This window comes from Puma concolor, chromosome D2, assembly GCF_028749965.1.
Source record: "Puma concolor isolate L17-30 chromosome D2, mPumCon1.1.hap2, whole genome shotgun sequence".
In the NCBI taxonomy this organism is placed as follows: domain Eukaryota; kingdom Metazoa; phylum Chordata; class Mammalia; order Carnivora; family Felidae; genus Puma; species Puma concolor.
Genome location: NC_141677.1, coordinates 16,094,216 through 16,115,182, shown reverse-complemented (window position 1 = coordinate 16,115,182; position 20,967 = coordinate 16,094,216). Strand labels below are relative to the sequence as shown.

The window sequence follows — 20,967 nt, the reverse complement described above, 5'->3', positions numbered from 1 at the left end:
TTCCTCTTCTGTGCATTAATTACCAAATTAATCACTCTTCAGGGAGAAGGTCTCCTTTTCCTCCAATGCTTCTCCTGCGGGCTCCAGAGCAAAGTTCCTGGGATGACGTGTCTTCTCTCTGAATATATGGCAATTGATCAAAGTCTGGCTGCTCTTTAACATCCAAAGACCGTGTCACTGGTGTTTTTATATTTCCCTGCCGTGTTCCAACAACTCTTTATTTTTTGTGAGATTCAGCTTTTTGGTTTCTCGGTGCTTATCCTTCTCAAATTCCACCAAAGTAACTCGTTCAGGTCCCCTTTCCTATCCTTTATTTTATTTTGAAGTTTTATTTTATTTATCTTGAGAGAGGCAGAGAAAGTGAGTGGGGGAGGGGCAGGGAGCGAGGGAAAGGGAGAGAAACTCACGCAGGCTCAGTGCTGCCAGCACAGAGCCCGACGCAAGACTCGAACCCACGAAAACATGAGATTATGACCTGAACCAAAACCAAGAGCCGGATGCTTAACTGACTGAGCCACCCAGGCACCCCCATCCTTTATTTTAAATCGTGGTGAAATGCATGTGACATTAAATGTACCATCTTAACCATTTTTAATTTTTTTTTTAATGTTTATTTATTTTTGAGACAGAGAGAGATAGAGCATGAACGGGGGACAGTCAGAGAGAGGGAGACACAGAATCCGAAACAGGCTCCAGGCTCCGAGCTGCCAGCACAGAGCCCGACGCGGGGCTCGAACTCACAGACCGCGAGACCATGATCTGAGCTGAAGTCGGCTGCCCAACCGACAGAGCCACCCAGGCGCCCCAGATTAACCATTTTTAAGTCTACAATGTAGTGGCACTAAGAACGTTCACACTGCGTGGAACCATCACCACCATCTACCCACAGAACTCGATCTTCCCAAATTGAAACTCTGTCCCCATTAAATAACAGCTCCCCACTTCCCCTCCCCCACTCCTAGCAACCTCCATTCTACTTTCTGTCTCTCTGAATTTGACTACTCTAGGAATCTCCTGTACAGGGCATCATAGAGTATTTCTCCCTTTGTGTCTCGCTTATTTTACTCGGCAAGATGTCCTCAAGCTTCATCCGAGTGGTTGCAAGTGTCGAAATTTCCTTCCCTTTTAAGGCTGAATAAAATTCCATTGTATGGGTAGATCGCGTTTTGTTTCTCCATTCATCTATCAGTGGACACTTGGGTCGTTTCTTTCTTTTGGCTATGGTCAATAATGCTGCGGTAAACCCGGGTGTGCAAATATCTGTTCAAGTTCCAGCTTTCAGTTTTTTTGGGGGGTAATGACCAGACGTGGAATTGCTGGGTCATAGGGTCATTCTATGTTTAATTTTTTAGGAGCCGCCATATTGTTTTCCACAGTGGCTGCGCCATTTTACATTCTCATCAACAACACATGAGAGTTCCATTCATTGTCATCGTCACCAACGCTTTTTCTACATGTCCTTTCCTTTATAATACAATTCATCACAAGGCATAACTCAGGAGGGAACAAGGCTGTGCGTGACAAAGCCTCGGAACAGAATACAGGCAACAGGTTTCTATAAGAGCCCAGGGTTATTGCAGGAGAGCTGGCTTTGTCAAATTTTCCAAGTAAGCGTATTGAAAATGGCCGTTTATATTGGCAAATAAATACCCATATAAATAAAATGTGCATCTGTAAGTTCGAGGCTCACATCCATTAATATAATGTATTTATACGGTAGCCCTAAGTTCATGCACCCAAATTGATTCTTTGGACAAAAGAAAGTAGAATTCCTGTAGACGTCTTTCCACATCGGGCTACGTTATTGGATAATATTTAAGCAATGTAATTTTTGCATATGGAAACCAGTCACTGGAAGGAATAAGCCTTATACAAACAATGAGACAGTAGACAATTAGGACAGCCAAGTTTCGTTCAGTTTTACAGGTCAGGGCAGATCACGTAAGAGGCTCTTGCTTTGAAAGAACAGAACAAGATCTGTTAACTTAGGGCGAAACACTTGATTTCGGAGCTCATCCTAATGGAGTTAGTATAAACAGTGTGGCCCCATGGAGCCAGTCTATTCACTTGGGTCACTACCAGGCCTCCATTTATTTCCCTCCACTTTGAGCACCCATTCAGAAATGAAATGGTTTTAGGACAATGTTGGATGAACAATGGCCTTCAGATGGTTTAAGAGTAACGAAGGGGCGCCTGGGTGGCTCAGTCGGTGAAGCGCCCGACTTGTGGTTTTGGCTCAGGTTATGAGCTCACTGTTTGTGGCTTCGAGCCCTGAGTGCAGCTCTGCGCTAAGAGTCTGCAGCCTGCTTAGGATTCTCTCTCTTCTCCCTCTCTGTCTCTCTCTGCCCCTCCCCTGCTCTCTCTCTCTCTCTCTCTCTCAAAAATAAACTTAAAAAAAAAAAAAAGAGTGACAACAAAATAGAACCAAGTAGGGGTTGAGGGGCGACAGGACACGCACTGGCTTCAGTGCCCTGCTGTGGCTAATTGCTGCTTCCTCTCCTGCATAGATAGCATTGTTTGGGTTCTCAAGGACTTAAAGGGATATAGAATGCCCAGCCTTGGAATCCTACAGTCACGTAAGTGGGGACGGTGAGTGTCGGCCTGCTGTTTGGCAAGCTCTCAGCCCAGATGGGGTTCAGTAATGACTCCTACTAGGTGTTTAATCGGATCCTAGACGAGCACAGGACTGCCATGTTTAATTATTTCAGTTTAAAGGAGCATTCGGCTAGGTCCCGCTTGGTTTGCTATCACTGATCATGGTTGCGGAGAAGAGGGGCATGGACCCAGACGCCCAGGCCCTATTTCTGTGATGCACAGTGACAGGAGGAGACTGCCAGGGTCCGAAATCACCATCTGCGGATGTGTATTCATAGGCATTCTCTCTGAGCTGGCGCCTATTCAGTTGAGGCAGATAATTTACTGAAATGCTAGGACCCTGAATCCCCCTTGAGCACACAGACTTCGTCCTGATTTCACCGCATTCGAGGAGGCCGGGAGAGCAGCTGATATTCAAACGACAAAATCACCGGTGCCTCACAGTCTGATCGATGGGCATTGATGCCCAGGATATTGGTAGTCTAACCCTTAATTTTGTTCTTTACTAACTCGGCTATAGTTTAGCAGCCAAAGGACATTTGCATGTCAAGGGAATTGATTATTTTTTATTCGCTCTTCTGAAAAACCAAGCTGCTCTGTCTGCACATTTTAGGCAGGTCTCTGATATTAGGGATGAAAAACAGAAGCTGGTGTTTTTTCAGAGTCTGCAAATGCTAATAGGTCTCTACCCAACCCTTGTTTGTAAGGATTTAAGAGCGCAGTACATTTTCTGATATTAAGATAAACTGGAAGAGGCTTAAAGGATTTTTTTAAGGTAACTTAAAGGTCCCCGAATCTTGTATGTTAAAAAGCAAGAATGTCACCTTTGGGGCTGATGATTTAAGCCTTTTATGAAATTCATGAGGAGACTTTGCTTTGTGCTTAAGCTTTTGTCCGATTCCTATTGTTGAAAGTCAGGAAGCTCGGTCTTTGGGTTAATTTGGAGGTCACAGGTCAGAAACCTAACCCAGGCCTTGCATTTGGGCAGGTTTCTTACCATTTTTCCATCCTGTGAAGCATAAACAAGCACATTTACCTCCCACCTGCCTCTAAGCAGGTGTTGAATGAAACCCGGTCAACTCGACTTACTTTCTTTTCCGCTAGTAAGTAAGCAGCATGTGTGAACCGAGTCTACCAGACCTAGGGGGACGGTTTTGAAATTTTAAGCCCCAGATCCACACACCCTCGAGTGAACTGGAACTTACCCTTACCAGTAATTCCAAGGAGCAGAGCGGCGGTAAAAATCTTTCTCCTTTCCTCCTCTCTCCCACCCCCCAACTTAAGAAATTCTGGAGGGCACACATTGGCTTGACCTCAGAGGATCCGTGGTAATTTCATCATCTCCAGAAGATGGGACTCAAGCGGTGGGCCTTTCCTCTTCCAAAGGTTTGCCCAAATGTATTTCACGGTGACTGCCGTGGTGAGGAGGGTGACCCACAAAGACGGCAGCTCATTTCTAGTCATGGGCCATCCACCTGGTTAGAGACAAGAATAGGGTTGACTCTTCAAGGGGCTATGTCCACAGTTTCTCCAAACTAGGGAATTCACCGGCTAGGCTCAATTTTATGTCAGCTCTCACTCTAAGCTTCAATTCCAGGTTTCTCACGCTAATATGGTACATCAGGAGCAAGTTATTTTAATATTGCGGTATTAAACTACGGACCAGTTGTAGTTCTTCGTGAAAAAAAGAAATGTGTCAAGGGCATTATTCTTACTGTGTTTTACAGATTGCTCTTTGGCTCTGCAGACAAGAAGCTATGGTTTATGGCTTCAGGAATTTGATGAAGGCTTTGGTTAATGATACATAATCAATTTCTGCATTTTAATAGGCTAGAACAACAGACTTCTGGCATTTGAAAAGATAAATTTGAGCCGGGGTGGCTCAGTCCATTAAGTGTCCGACTCTCGATTTCGGCTGAGGACGTGATCTCACGGTTTGGGAGTTCAAGTCCTGGGTCTGGCTCCATGCTAACAGTGTGTGTAGCCTGCTTGGGATTTTCTCTCTTCTTCTCCCTCTGTCCCTCCTCTTTTTGCTCTGTCTTTCAAAATAAATAAACTTAAAAAAAAAAAAACACAAAAAACAAAAGATAATTGTGATATCAGCAAAGGCAGCACTGGTATTATGCCCCTCCCCAATTTAACTTGTATTAAAATTTTTTCTTTCTTAATGTTTATTTTTGAGAGAGAGACAGAACGCAATTGGGAGAGGGGCAGAGAGAGACAGGAAGACACAGAATCTGAAGCAGGCCCCAGGTTCCAAGCTGTCAGCACAGAGCCCGACGCGGGGCTCGAACTCACGATCTGTGAGATCATGACCTGAGCCAAAGTCGGACGCTTAACCGACTGAGCTTCCCAGGCGCCCTTAACTTGTATTTTTAATGATAAACCTGTACCTTGATACAGAGAATAGTAGGATAAAAGCTTCTGATATACAAATTAACTCTGTCACGTAGTAGACTGGCCTTAATACATAATAGATCACTCCATATGGTTAGAAAAAGAAAAAACCCTGCTGGATATTAATTATTCCAAAGTAAAAATAATTTTAGTGGATACATTCCAATATTTAATTAGCTTGTACTTGGTGAACATTACAGAAAGTCAACGTGTTTAATTGGTAAAGGGTACACTTTGTAACCAACGGTGTTCAGTAGGATGTCAAGTTGCACAAAACCACGAGATTTTTCTATGGCTTGCCTGTTGACTGGGAACACCCCCTTGAAAACGTTTAACAGGCCCACATCATTTTGGCCATGTTCTTTGGCATGGCCCTTTGGAGGCAGACTTGAGGGATGATTCCACAGGGACACTTTAGGAAGGTGGGGTTGCTCTCCATTCAGCTAGGTTTCGGTCAGATTCCTTTATTTTCTCTAAGCAAGGTCAACTTTTCTGTCTGCTTCTTGCCCGCGTCCCCCACTGGTCATGATGCTCTCATGACCTTGCCAACGACCACCTGCTGTTAAGCTTTTATCATAAAGGCTGGGCATATTTTTGGAAAACTCTCTGATGAACATGGAGTTCCTCCTGTCTTCTGAAGTTTAGGGCTTATCCCTAAATTAAACCTTTCCCTCTTGTCCCCAACCCATCAGCAGTTCTGTGGGTTCTTTAACGTATGACCCCTTACTTGTCTCTGCCTTTCCTGCCTCCCTGTAGCCTACACTGCCCCACCTCTCACCTGGACTGGTCTCTCTTTTCTACTCTTTCTCTTGGAACTGGCTGGCCAGCTACGGCGGTGGGTGGCCTGAAAGCTTCATGGCATGGCTTGTCCAACTTTCAAGGGTAATCAGGATTTAAAAATATACGAGACAGGACTCCCAAACCCTAAAATATTTATTACATGCCCTACACGAAAGTCTGCGGACGCCTGTCCTAGGTGATCCATTCTCCTCTGGAAGTGTGAACAGTCTTTTAAAACACAGGGGCGCCTGGGTGGCTCAGCTGGTTGACCGTCGGACTCTATTTTGGCTCCGGTCATGATCTCACGGTTCTGGGATCAAGTCCCGTGCCGGGCTCTGCACTGACAGCGTGGGGCCTACTTGGGATCCTCCCTCCCTCTCTCTGCCCTTAACGATAAATAAACTTAAATAGAATACAGGACTTATTTTGCCCCCTCTCTGCTTCGACAGCCTCCTTTTTGACTCAGAACAAAATCCAGACTCTACCGTGGCCTATGGTTCAACACCAAACTCCTGGCTGGGCTAAGTCATCCAACTTGAGCCTCAGTTTAACCGCACTGGAAAATGGGAATCCCGCTGACAAAAAGTGCGGAGAAGAGTGTGTGGAACGCAGCCGCGGCTGTTAAGACTAGTTACTCTTTAAATGAGCGTGGGATTCAAGGAGAAGAAGAAGATGAACCCGGATTCGACACAGATGAAGATGGCAAGTGACGCCAGCACAAATTCGCACACGCTCCAATTCTTGACGCACAGATGATAAAAACCCGCATTCACCTGACGCCATTGCTTAGGTGGGCTCTTTCGAACATTTATTAAAAAAGCAAAATGTATGTTCATCTCAAATAGAACAGTTAAAAATGGTAAAGCAATACAAACACCTTGTTACTAGCAGCCTCCAGTTGTTAGAATTTCCCGCCCTGCTCTTCAGTCCGTTCCGGGCAAGCCCCTCTTTCCAGAGCCTGCGGCTGCCTACGCCTCCCTCATCATAGTGCAGGTCAAACCCAAGTTTATAAAATTAACAATTTAAGGTTAAATAAGCTTAAATAAGGGCGTTAAATACAAGACACTTCATCAAAGCTTCTGTACAAAGAGAAACAAATTTGGCATTGTACACATGTGATTCTGCGGGCTCCCCGCGGACGGGAGGTTCTAGAACGTAAGCAGGCGTACTCGTCTTCAGCAGAGCAGTAACTAAACACAGTGAACTAAGAGTTGAAGGGACCGCTCACTGAGCCATACACAAGGCATGTGTAGCTTTTTGTGTGTTTTGTGTGTGTGTGTGTGTGGTTTTTCTTAAATCAGAACACTGTTAATATTCAGGCACCGTTTGCTCCTGCAAATAAATAAGTCTCTAAATCGACTGCATACAAACTAGCGTTAAAGACGTCAGTGCTTTTTAAATTCCCCCCACGCGGCTTCTCCCTACTATTTACTATGCCTCTTTCTTATTGCTATGATAATGTGGCTGAGAAATAAAACTACTGTACATCCAAAAAAATAGAGCACCTTTAACATTAAAGTATACGTCTGATTATTTGTCTCCGGGTTTATGTTACAATACTAAAGCCCAAACTGCGGTCGATCTGCTTTGGACATCTCTACCAGGTCACCTGATCCAGAGCAGGTCGAGCCCCCCTTCTCCTCCCTGTTGAGGTACGGCCCGCGCCACAGCACCCGCGCCGTGGAGCCCGACGGCAAAGAGGTCCGGGACCGACGCCAGCGGCTACATTCATCTCGACACCGCGGGGGGGGGTTACATTCATCTTCACGCGGCCTCGCTCTCCTCTCTGCTGTCACGCGAGGCGGCTTCGGCTTCCAGGGACGAGTCGCCTCCCCGCCCGGCGGGGCGGATGGTGCCGGGCGGGGTGGAACAGCAAAAACAAAAAAGAAAACCAAAAAAACCCAAAACACATCTACGGTCGGCTGCAAGCGCGCTGAAAGACCACGCGTTGGCGAGTTCCCGGGGCTTCGAGGCGTTTCCCAGCGGCGCCCCCCGGGGGCGCCCCCCCCCCACCCCCACCCCCACCCCCGGCGGGCTAGGGCCGGGTTAAGACTTCTTGTCGATGGTGTTGAAGAACCACTCTGTGAATTTCCGCAGCTGCGCGGTGGCCGTCTGGGACTCCTCCTGCAGCCTCAGGTTGTCTCGGCGCAGGTGCTGCACTTCCGCTTGCAGGACCGCCTTGTCCTGCTTCTCCTGCGAAGAGGGCACACGGGCGGCGTCACGCACGCGCCCGACGAACCCCGCTTCCGGAGCTGCGCTGCATGAACGCTGCCCCCTCCCCCCCGCCCCCTTCCGCCAACCTGCAAGCCCAGCGCTGACGTCGCCGTTGGGCCTCTATCTCCAGTTCCTCTCATCACTGATAGAAGATTCTAGAATGTGGTTGGCGTTTCTTCTCTCCCCTGCCACTTGTCATGTATGTTGATGATTCTAAATCCAAGTCTCTCCCTTACTTCCTCTCTGTGATCTGGAAACCCACCCTTCCTCAACCCCTGCTCCCATGGCCACGCCCTGTATCTTGCTGTTACCCATAAACCACACAGCTTCCTAGATGTTTCGTCCTCCCACGTCCTGACCACCACCTCTTGTCTGTCTGGAATAATCTCTCTAGATTATTATAATCTCTCTTACCTTATTCTCACTGTCCCCTGCAGTGATAGTATGTCTCCTTACCCAGCTTACACTCTAGGTCCCTCAGATTAATCCCATGCTCTGTCTCTCTCCTTGTCCTGACTTCCTGTCTAAACTCTCAAAACTGGTTACGTTCCACTCCCCAACTGTCCGACACCTGCAGCTGGAGGTAGGGTGACGTCCCGGCTTGCCTGGGACATTTCTGGTTCTAACTCTGAAAGTTCTGTGCCCCGAAACCTCTCCACCCCAGGCGAACTGGACAGCTGGTCATCCAAGCTGGAAAGAAGCACCCAGCTCGGCCAGCAATTACTGCATAAGCTTTAATTAAGGCTGCGAATTCAAATGTACCTTCAGCCTTGCTTGGCAATCCTATCACATGTGAACTTACGGACTGTTCTAGGCCTTACCCTCTGCCCTTACACCTCTCCTACTCCTTCCCACCACTACTCACTCTCAGCTCGTGACTGGAAAAAGAGAAACCATTAGAGGGCAACTCTTACGTGTGTGTGAATGTATGTTTGCACGTGTGAGTGCACACTCGCACGCACTCTACTCTGGTCGCTCTGTATGAACCGTCCCGACCCCGAATCAAGACCAGCCTCAGCTTTGTGCACAAGATCAGGGCATGACCCTCCCGCGTTTCTGCATACTGTGACTTCCTTCCCAACTAGATCCCTCCATCAGCACTGACACCAGCTGTAATCTCTCCCTTCTTCAACAAACAACATGGTAACGAAACCCTTCCCGTGACACCCCTCCCAGCCCCACCTTCACCCCTCTGCTACCGCACCCTGTTCCATTTCTGTGGACAGCACGATGGTTACCTAGGCCAGTGCTGACGACCCAAGAGTTCAGCAGACGTTTGACGGGAATGAATTAGCTAACTTCTTTTGAGGCCTGACCATGCACACGTTGACGTGTAGGGCAGAAGTTGTGAGGTTCATGTAGCTGACTCGGGGGGAATACAACAGCTTGGGGGAGAACAGGCTTTCCAGGAGCAACTGCCTCCTTTTAGGTCAGCCCATAAATAGTTGGTACCAATGATAACTCACTGAACTACAAAATACTAGGCTCTGAAGACTGGGCATCCAGAGGGCTCCCCCTCATTTGGTCCCCTTTATTGCAATTCTTGCCTCCTCTTACAGTGATATACATGAGCTGGAGGCCAGAAAACAGAATTAGACCTCAGGAGTCTCTGTTTTCTACTGTTTTCTACTTTGACTGGGGCAGTTACCTTTCCCGAGGGTCTCCATTTTTATTTCTACTGGCTAGAAGGGGTTGATTATGCAAGACAAGAGTTTTGATTATGGATTCCGATGGATCCCCTTACCTTCCGAAGGTCAGTCTGCAGTTGTCGAAGAATCAATTCCAGCTGATTGACTTTACCGGTCAGTGTTGATGGAGACCGCTCCCTAGGGAAGAAGGATAGAACCAGAAAGACTCAAGGGCACTGAAGTTAAGATGTTGCATTCAGTGTTCTTGTTGGTAAAGTTTTCACTCAAAAAATCATTTCGTGTGCTTAGAGCCCAACGAGGAAATACATAAAATTATGTCACATTTGGAAAGTGAACATATCGCTGCTTTGGTGGAAAATTCCTTCTGCATCTCTGTTGATTTTAAAAAGGGATTCAGAATCTCTGTGGGCATAGATGTTAGTTAAAAAAAAAATAAAGTCAAAAGATAAATTATCTAAATCAGTTTAGCCGACTGAGACTAGGTAGACCAGAGTGAAGTCCCGGGAACCAAATACAGATTCGATTTCTCCAATTGGTTTTTCTCTGTCAAGAAAATATCATGAACCAAGATGAATGGGCGAGTTAACGGTAACACAAGTTTGTATGAAAGTTCGAATTAGGTAAAGAATATATATATTCTGTGGGTGATGAACTTGTCAAGAATATAGGGAAAGAGATGTTTCAGTCACATCAGTGGAAGAAGGCACGAGGCCAGGTCAAGGACCAGGGTTCTGGGGGGGAAACGTGCCCTTGGCAGGTCCCCAAGTACAGCCCGGCAGGGGGAGACTGGTCAGCAAGGTAGGAGCCGCCCACACGGCAGGGCAGTTAATGCAACCAAGAGCCAGCCACCCAGCAGCGGAGGGAGCCCAGTCAGCCCTACTCAGTCCCGTATCTGGATCCTGAAGGACCAGGGGAACACAGAGCAGAGATGGTCTCCTGGGGTTTTGCTGAACCCCTGATACTCGTGGGCCTGGGGAGCAGAGGGGGAGGGTCCACAGGGGTTCACATACCCAGTTGCATCCATGAAATCTTTGCTGCTGCCTGGGTCTACACATAAAGCCGGTTCCTGTGCGCCTTCCAGGTCCTGCCCGTGTTGCATATCTGTCAGGGTACAGAAGGATGCCACTCTCTGGTCTGAGAAGGAGACACACGTACACACGTACACACACACACACACACACACACACACACAGAAGTTTAGTATAGCTGCAAGGCGATGTTTCTTTGTGGACATGAATTTAGTCACTAACCTACCTACCCCACCCCCCCTACCCCCCAATCAGTTACTGCTCTGTTTCAAAAAAAACAAAAAAAACAAAAACAAACTCAGGCAAGCTGCTGACAATCAGAAAGCATCAGGATTGGCTGTCCTTGGGGGCTGTATGGCATGCGCACATCACAGCCATGGGGACAACTAGCAGATCCTCGATTTGCTAGAGCCAATTTGCTTTCCTCCTTCCACATTCCAAGAAATGCCAAAGCTGCCGGCTGTGCGCATGGAATAACGGCGTCCTCGTCGCGTGATGACATGGCTGATTAACAGAACCCAGGAGACGGACCTCTCCTCAAGCTGTCGCCCCGACCAGGGGAGCATGAGACACAGCAGCAGCCAGGACCCACGTCCCCTGGGCGTGCCAACCCTCCGAGCTCAGATAACCATGCAGACGTGCAGACACGTGAAAAATAAAGAGACGGTTACAAAACATCAAGAGCCCGCGGCGAGCCCGGGACAATCACCTAGATAGGACGTGTGGTGACAGAGCAGCCCAAGTTCTTCGTCTGAGTCAAGACCTGAAATAAGATTTAGAATTTCCTATGAACAGTGGTATCTCTAGGCGCCTGACTAGAAGCCCACATATGACTCAAATACAGCCTGTGCGTGCGCGTATGCGTGCGCACTTGTGCCGAACGGGGAGTTGTGCCCTTGACTGCCAACAATATGCGATGCCAAACAACGTGGTTCAACATTTCGCGTGCGACGGTCCTGGCTGGACGCACGCTGTCGTGTACAATGACGAGAAGCGGGGTGCCTCACACATGCAAATCCAACAGTAAGAAGCTGTGACCATTTGGGGTTTGCTTAAATGACCCACTCTGCAAACATAAAATAGTGGCGGTGAGGGAGATTAGCTGCCTAATCTTTCTAGAAATCATCAGGGGAAGACACTAGGGGCACAGGGTTTCCAGCAGCCGAAACAAAGGTCAGCGTGACCACTCTGCCTTTTCTCGGCATGGGACCATTTCTATTCTTGGCACCCCTAACCTCACATGCGATGTTTCCAGAGCTAGGCGGGAAAGGGGACGTCCTATTCTTTGGAAGGGGCACCAGAACTAGCCCAGCTCTGGGGGCTGAACGCTGACCCAAGAGCATCGGTCCAGAAATGCTGAATGCCACACAGAAAACAGTCCCACATTTGAACAAGGTGGAGGTGAGAAGCAGGAATCTATCTAATTATTCACTTCCTGCATTCCCCAGTGTCTCTTTTCTCGGTGCCTGAGCCCACATATGCATCTACAGTTGGAATCCGAGGGATACAGCAGGTGTATTAGTGCTGTGGTGTCTTTTTCATATGCTTTGATTAATGGCTGAGAAATTGCATTCGGGTCCGTGTCAGGGGTGCTCTGTTCTTAATTTATCCCACCCTGTCTCCCTCCGGCTGCTGGACGAGTCTCCTAATGAGGCTACCTGCCTGTCTGGTTTATGGAGGGTCCTGCACTTCCTGTTAATTAGAAAGGATGGTGGAGGCTGCCAGGGCAGGAAGGAAAGCAAGCTGGATCGCCACGGGCACTGTGCTGGAAGCACCCACCAGGGGCCCGGGCCTCCTGGAAGTGGTGCTGAGGACACAGAGTTCTCTGGCCACGCATCGCACTTTCCCACGTCGGATTTCCCAACGCCTGCGGTAGGTACGCAGGTGTCCTTCGACAAACGTTTCTGTAAAGCTTTCAGATTGTCCTCCACGCTTCAGATCTACAAGACGAATCTTCTGTAACTAGGAGTTCCTGGGAGACCGTCATGTTCCCAGTTTGGTACCGACTGGTAGGGTTTATGCACATGATGAAATAATGTGTAATTTAATTAAGACTAACAGCACAATCTGGGTATTGCCTACTTCTGCACGTGGCAGGGTGCAGGCAGCAGAGGTGGGGGCAGGAACGATGGGGCGTACTGGCCGGGGGTGAGCAGCTCCGGGGGCGGGGTGGGGAGGGTCCGGGCTGCCACGATGTCCAAGATAACCCTCTGTTCTGTGACGATACCAAATAAGGGAATACCTCACACTTAAAAAAAAAAAAAAATCAAGGGCAGATATATTTTGATTCTACAGTACAATTACTGACAAAAAAGGGATGTCAAAACAGATAAAGGATTTATTTCTATTACTCTTTAGAAGAGTTCCTTGGGGCGCCTGGGTGGCACAGTCGGTTAAGCGTCCGACTTCAGCCAGGTCACGATCTCGAGGTCCGGGAGTTTGAGCCCCGCGTCAGGCTCTGGGCTGATGGCTCAGAGCCTGGAGCCTGTTTCTGATTCTGTGTCTCCCTCTCTCTCTGCCCCTCCCCCATTCATGCTCTGTCTCTCTCTGTCCCCAAAATAAATAAAAACGTTGAAAAAAAATTTTTTAGAAGAGTTCCACGGACTCATCCACATTTTATACAATCCAGTGATAATTCGGTCAGTTTCCATCTTTCTTAACATATTTGAGTCTGATGGTCACTCCGAAGTATCTGGATGAAAATGTCTTAGCTTGTTTCCTCTATTTTTACCTTAATTGATAAAATATCCACATATTTGACAGAGACAGGACTTGCTGCTGGCAGTCATTCAAACATTCCTTGGGGAGAAATAAGGTCCTACTGGTCAGGAGGCAAGAAGCCAAAAAGGGAGTTTTGCCAGCAATGTAGTTTCACAAAGAGGATTTCATTGTGGATCTGAAAAGCTGGAAGGTTGAAATCCAAACAGAATGCTGCTTGATTAAGTCCAGACACTGAACTAACTCTGTAAAATACTTAACCATAGTGACAGTTTCCAGTGGAAGCTTTATTCTCCCACAGCTTCTTTCTGTGATGATGAATATTCAGTAACCAAGTAATTACGGACATTGAACCAAATGGCACAGACCAGACCGTAAGAAGACAGGCGCGGGAGCATGAACTTCATGTAAATGGTTAGCACAGCAGATACAGTCAGCTCAACCTACATACACAGCCTGTTTCTCCTTTTCCTTACTGTTCGCTGTGCAGGAACATCTGGCTAAGGGGGGGTTGGGGGACACTGGGCACGGCTTCCACATGGAACAGTCCATCCCTTTAAATCATCTTTGAAAAACCTTAGTAAAGTGTAGTTTCTTGTTAGTGCACTTGGCACGAAAAAAGAGGATGAACAAACAGTCAGCAAGATATCCCACATCCATCTAGAGCTGAGATGGCAAAACAGTTGCCCGTGAATAACTCCCGGGACCCAGACAGGCTGCCTGCAGCAGCACCGAGGGAACGGCAAGGCCAAACCCGCATCAGGGAGGGAGGGAGTGATCTGATCCGCTGATCGATTAGTCATGTCTGCTGAGGGCATGAACTAGCAGAAGGGTATATGCACGAGACACAGAGCACACAGGACATGCAAGTGTGAGGCTCAGTTCGACTAAACCTGTTTCCACAAACAATGCTCTTCTAACACGTCTCTGCGGTAGCTACGAATTACAGAAAAGCTGGGGCTCTGTAGCAATATGCAGGAAATTAAAGGTACTGTCCTCGTAGAAGCCGACTTAACCAGCAACCAGGAAAGGAGAAAAAAAAAAAAAAAGGTTACACTGCACTTTTAATAAATACTCTGGTCTAGGCCTTTTGCAGCCTGCTCACGAATGCTGAAAGATCACGGTCTGGAGTCTACCTTTGAGTAATGAACAAAGCAAAGTGTGGGAATTCTTCTCCATTTCAGACACAACTATTATTATTGGCCTGAAGCAGTTCCTTACTTTCTAGATCACTTAAGTCTATTTACTAATATTACATTAACTTTACGTTTTTCATCCAAGTGGTAGTCCTGTTTCTTTTCCATTTTTTGAAACCAATTATGTTACCTCGGGAGTTATGCGGTATGCCACATTTTGTTTATGCCTGTGCCCCCCTCTTTCTCATAGTGTTCAACTGTCAGTAACTTAAGCTATTTTATCAAGCTTTAAGCCCCAGCATCAGAACTGAAACAGTTTTCATTATAAAAATTTGTTCTTATTCTCTTTAAAGACCAAGGGCATACGGAACGTAATATATGAAAAACATAAACTTGTATTTTTTTGGGAAATACATTCACGTGGAATAGTTCATTCTGATAGCGGGGCCTGATAAATGAGCTGTGTCCCGCATACAGACACTCACACGCACACAACCATGGGCCCGTGGAAAGGAAGATGGCGGCTGTCACCACCAACAGCAAAAGGCTGGCATCCAGAGGGGAGTAAAGTCTGGCCTGTTGATGGCGTGTGACTCTGAAATCCAGAGTCTCCTGTCATTCGTTGGTAATTTCACCTTTTAAAGCCTGTTTTCATTTAAAACATTATCCATTCAACAAATGCTCAAGAAGACGCAAACTGACGACTCCTGCTATTTGGGTAAATGAGATCTATTTTAAATTCTAGCATTCTTGAAGAGACTCCCCTTCCGCTGCGTCCCTGCTGGACCCACCGCCAGCTCTTCTGGGTTTGCTCACTTGCCCACATGTGAGGCGGGGTGAGATCTCATCTCTATTACTTCGCCCACCCACGCCTCACATTATTCCAGCTAATGAAGGAATGATGCCCACAAGGGCAGTTAAGTGACGATCTTACCATATCACCTAGAGCAGAAATTTCACTTACGAATTCTGATGTGCAAAACATATGTCACATCCCCATCCCCGACAAACACAAGGGCAACACACACACTCCAACAAACTTGCACTGTGACTGCGCCCGTTTTTGGAACTTGACTGTGGCAGGAGGGCTGAATGGGGGGGCACGGGCTCACTGCACCTGACCTCACAGGCCTATGAAGGAGATGCCAAATTCGCTGACAGTTGGTCTCAGGGGTAGAGTTTGGTGATCTATTTCTAGTAGGCGAGTTCTCAGCAATTAGATTTCTGGTCAAACGGTGGGTCCACTTTTTGGCTCAAGCTACATTCTATCCTATTGTCTGCACACAAAGGCGGATCATTTTATAATCTTTGTCATGATGGCGGCTTTGAGTATTCTTCCTCGCTTCCTGGATCGGTGGCCTCAGTTTTCATCTTCCAAAGGTATGAGCTGGTAGCTCATTATCAGTTTAAATTTACATGTGTGGTTGAACACTTTTCAAATACTGATTATTTATTTTGTAATTCCACTTTTGTGGACTGTGCGTCCATATGCCTTGACCGTTTGGTTATCAGGGATTTGGTGTTTTTTGCTGGCTAGGCCCCTCCATGCACTTGGGATAGTCTGGTTTTACCCATCACGTTTACTACAAATCCCCCCTCCCCCATATTCCCCTGTTTATCTGAATGTTCTCTTTCAAGTTCATAAAAATCTTAATGTTTCAATTCTTTTACCTGGCCATATTATATTTTGTATATTCTCTCATTATCAGTAATTAAAGCATTTGCTTGTTTCTAAAGTGGTAATCTTTACTGTTTCTAGAATTGGCTCTTCTAAATCCTGAACCCAAGTAGTATATATAAATTCCTTTCCCATTTAACTCTAAATTATATTCAGAGTTTTGGTCTGAGCTCTTCCTCTGTCTCCAAAAGGCCTTATTTCTATTTTTTTTTTAAATCACTACTATGCTAATTATTATTGATTTACAGCAGACTTTTTTTGTGTGTGGAATATTTTTCATCTATTTCCAACTGGGCGCAATTAAGCTCTTTAAGATAACCTTTAAATACCTGAATTGAAATTGTACTAAATCCACAAATTAACCGAGGAAACTAATTGATTCATCATCCTTACCGTAAGCTTCCTATCCATTCTTATCCTTACATACAGTAGGACTTTTCGGTTATTGAAGTGTCCTTTGCTTTCTTGGATTGTAACTCCAATGATGGCTTAATTTCCAAAGAAGGTAGAATTTGATCTTACAGATATATCGAAAGTGCCCTTTGTTACTGTTCCGGTGCAAGAGTGTCTGGTCCAGCTACAGACACATGAGTGAAGTCACCTTTAATGCTCCAGTTCTGATCAAGCTCCAGCTGAAGACGGCTGCATGAGCTGAAACCACAGGGAGAAGAACCACTGGCTGAACTAACTAGAAATCACTGGACATAATAAACCATTATGTCCAGCCATAAATTTGGGGGTGATTTTTATGCAGAAATAGATCACTGAACAAATTAACGACGCTTTGAAACAAGGTTTATAAAATATGAAATGTATTTTAAAATATGTTACCTGGTCACTTTGTTTTATAATCTTGGATAATTTCATTTTTAAAATTTGATTTATATGTATTTTTTAGCTCAAGTAGAATTAACATACAGTGTTATATTAGTTTCAGGTATAGAATATAATGGTTCAACAATTCTTTCCATTTCTCAGAGCTCATCACGATAACTGTGCTCTTAATCAGAATAATTTAACTTTCGTATTTTTTTAGATATAGAAGCATAGGTAAATATATGTTTTCACCTCCAAAATTTATTCCTTTTTCTTTGCATTGCTCATATAAATGTCAAGTACTTTGCTCCCTAATTAAAGGACACAGTCTCAAAGCATGATCTGGTTTAGTTTCTGGACTGAAGGTACCTACTTTTTATAAACAGTCCTCCATTAAGTATCATGTCACTCCTTGGAATAAAGGAGATATTCTTTGTTAGGTTTTAAAGGTAGCTCTCAAATCTTAATTTTTATTAGAAATAGGTCTTAATTCTATTAGATAAGCTCTTTTGGGGAAATTGGTATGATAACTTGTAATTATTTCAGCCACTATAACTTTTTATAATTAAAAGTTTGTCTTTTATTAAACCAGCTCAACTCTTGCCAATAACAATGAATAATCTCTTCAATCTCCTACTGAGTTTCATCTAAGCTTGACATCACTATTAATGACTGAGATTGTCTTTTGATTTTCTTTTCTTGCGTGTTATCAGGAAAGAATCCTATTATGCAATTATTAGGCTGCTTCTGAATTTCAAGGAAAATTTATACAGGGATATCATTATTCCTCGAAGCTTTGAAAACAATTAACTCTAAACGTATTAGTTTCAGGTGACATTTGGGATTTGATATTCTTAGATAACTTTTCAGTGCCCTCTATATTTGGGCCTTTTATGGTTTCTTAGGCTCCCTCCCCCGTTTTCTTGCAAGAAATACCCAATTATCTTATTTATCAAATTTCTTCCTATATAGCCCTGACATTCATTAATATTTCTCTTATGTATTGGTGAATACTAACTTCTCTTCCCAGTTCTAGAAAGTACAGAGTTCATTTGTACTTTCCATTTTTTGATCAAATTTATGTTGCTTTATCAATATTCAAAGAAAATTAATCACTGACTTTACTTATAAATTGCACTGAAAATTCATTTGCCAGTCTACCAAAAAATCTATTTGATTTCTTTCTTTCTTTGCTTTCACAGCTTTTGTAGAATCTTTTTGTTTTTCATTTTTTTTTATTTTTTATTTTATTTTTTTTAACGTTTATTTATTTTTGAGACAGAGCATGAACGGGGGAGGGGCAGAGAGAGGGAGACACAGAATCTGAAACAGGCTCCAGGCTCTGAGCCGTCAGCACAGAGCTCGACTCGGGGCTCGAACTCACTGACCGCGAGATCATGACCTGAGCCGAAGTTGGCCGCTTAACCGACTGAGCCACCCAGGCGCCCGTGTAGAATCTTCTTGAGGCACAGTTAAGTTGGTTAATTTTCATGTGTTTTTCCCCCCCCATTTAAACAAATGTTTCTGAAAACAGTGCATTTTTGTTTAAGGACTGTTCTCTGGCTGTAGTCCAAAGATTTTAATAGGTAGTATCTTTGTATCATCGCTCACTAAAAAAAAAGAAAAAAAAAAGGCCTCATATTCCTGAATTCTTCCTAGAATAATTATTATGAATTACATCAAGAGTCTAACGAATGCTTAGAATTTTTTGTGCGTGTTTTGCTTCTCAGTTTTCTTATTTAATTCTATTTTCATTGCCTTGTGGTCAGAAAGGTGGTCTGGAAACACTCTTCATCGTTGGAGACGCCCCACTCATAGTCACAGGGTATACGTTATGTTCTCTGTACGAACAGAGTGTCAATATATTTCAGCAACGATGATCGGGACAGATATTTTGGTGCCTCTGCTCTACTGTTGCATGGCATAGTAAAAGATCTAAGTTCTTACACTCCTGTGTCCAGTGTCAAGTTTTGCTGGTCAGCAAAGTCCAACACATCACAAGTTTGGAAGATAAAACACGTAGATCGCTGGGAGAGAGGCGTCTCTGCCTGCACGAATCACATGGGTGGATTCTATGAGGGTCATGGTATTAAGTAGGCAGACACATTCCATTTTTTTTTTTTTAAAGCCCGTTTTGAGATGTGTTGACTGCTCACGTCCATGGACGGGCACCGCATTATTCCAGAGCATTCTGAGCTCAGTAAGGCATGTTGAACTGCCTTTATTAGTTTGTAGCAATTAAACAGATGCATAGGGGATTTTCTGGACTATCTTTATCCTGTGTAGTCTAGCTCAGAAAGGGCTCTGGGAACTGGTACAAGAAAGATCGAGTAACAGGCAGGGCAAGTGGGTTATCTCGGTGAAGACGTTTCTCTTTCAAGTGCTGAGGTGATGGATGACACCCACTCGCCACCATGCCAGCGTTGTCAGAGTGGCACTGACACGAGACGATCTGATTAGCAAATGTCTGGAGCTGCAAATTCCCAGCTGACTTCTCCTAAGCTGCCTGTGGTCTCAAGGCGGCGTGCTGTGGTCCGCTGCCCTGCAAAGTAGCACCGAGAATTCCTCTAATTTTGATTTGTAAGCGTTTGGAAACTTCGGAAAGGTCAGATGACCGAAGTCTGCTCCCCTGGCAGGCAGAACCCCACATTCGTCCTGTTTGGCACTGATGCCAATGCACGCGAGGTGTTGGCTCTCTGGGGTTTCCACGTCATGCTTTTTCTCTTTTGTCTGTGGGCGCCAACTCGCACCTAGACCCTAACTTCGGCTCACAACCCCTCTCTGATGAACAGACCTGAACTGCCGAAGTGGGGGGTTTAAGACCGTCAGAAGCCTTACGTGTTCATTTTCTGGTCAAGAAGACTGAATGCAGCCCAATGCAAATATTTAATCAGGTACTTCTGAGGATTACCACTGAACATTCGGTGTCGGCCCGTAGTGTGGTATTGTGGTAGTTAAGGGACTTGTCCAAAGGCATGCAACCCAGCAGCTGAGCTGTGACTGTGACCAGAGTCCCTGGGTGGACGCCTTCGTCACTGCCGCACGTGCCACTTTGGTTTCTGCACTTCCCGCTCTTAGCCCCTGTCCTTCAAAGATCTGTTTCAGAGCAGTGCTTTTATTCTTGAGGCGGGGGAAGGGAACCAAGCAAAGGCACAAACGGGGGGTGGCGAGTAGATACGCAGATAGGCTGATAAATATTTTACACCCGAAAAGTGAGCATAAAATGCGAAAGGGTCTTCGGAGGTCAAAACCGATGCCACGAGTAGGTAAATAGCTCAAGTATCCTGTGCGTTGGGTACCCGTCTTCTGGTACTAGCTTTTGTCATTCAGTTATCTCGCCATGTGCTTGATAAATAAAGATAAGACACGTAAAACAAGCAGCCTTCCCTTGAGAAACTCATCACCTAGGAAGAAGCTACAGACAAGTGAAGAAAGCAGAATTCAGCGCGGTAAGTACCGTGCAAATATTTACGCAGCCGAGAATAACGCAGCGGACAGAATAGATGTTCTCATACTCTCCCGGGGGCAGTAAGCCAGCACAGCGTGCCAAGAATGGGCCAGAGAAAATGCTGCTTCCTGCTGCCTGGGCTGCTCTGGACGGAGGTAAAGACAGCGCTCCCGCCCCTTGGGGCTAGGTCGCATCTAGGTCGGCGTTGGAAGCACAGGAAGCAACTGGGCCGAGGGCCTGGGGTTCTATAACCAACTTCGGGTAATGTCAGGGAACGAAGGCTGCATCGCGGAGCGGACGGGCACTCTGAGGTTTCCACATGGAATTGAGTACTTTGCAAGGCAGTGAACCCAAGACGCTCACTCCTATTAAGGGAGCAGTAAGAGCCTGTTCAATTTGCAGAAACTTCCTAACAGAGTTTCTCTCTGCTTATCTACTGGAGCTTAACGCCCCTGGTGTCTGAATTAGCCTCCACGTAGCCTTCCCCCTCCCCCTGTCACCACCGGAA

At 45.8% G+C, this 20,967-nt stretch overlaps 1 protein-coding gene across 8 annotated transcripts in view; it reads right to left on the bottom strand.

The window, feature by feature from the left end:
• Positions 1-6,558: 6,558 nt before the first annotated feature.
• Positions 6,559-20,967, bottom strand: part of SIPA1L2 (signal induced proliferation associated 1 like 2) — a 223,199-nt gene continuing 208,790 nt past the window's right edge. For 6 of the 8 annotated variants that reach the window (XM_086679672.1, XM_086679678.1, XM_086679676.1 and 3 more), the window contains 4 exons: positions 11,373-11,426; positions 10,646-10,769; positions 9,731-9,812; positions 6,559-7,965 (listed from right to left, as the gene is read on the bottom strand). In XM_086679672.1, the coding sequence (XP_086535798.1) occupies positions 7,819-7,965; positions 9,731-9,812; positions 10,646-10,769; positions 11,373-11,426 (407 nt within the window). In that variant the 3' untranslated portion in view covers positions 6,559-7,818. The remainder of the gene's footprint in view (positions 7,966-9,730; positions 9,813-10,645; positions 10,770-11,372; positions 11,427-20,967) is intronic. The other 2 variants (XM_086679677.1, XM_086679679.1) reach the window with 1 other exon arrangement.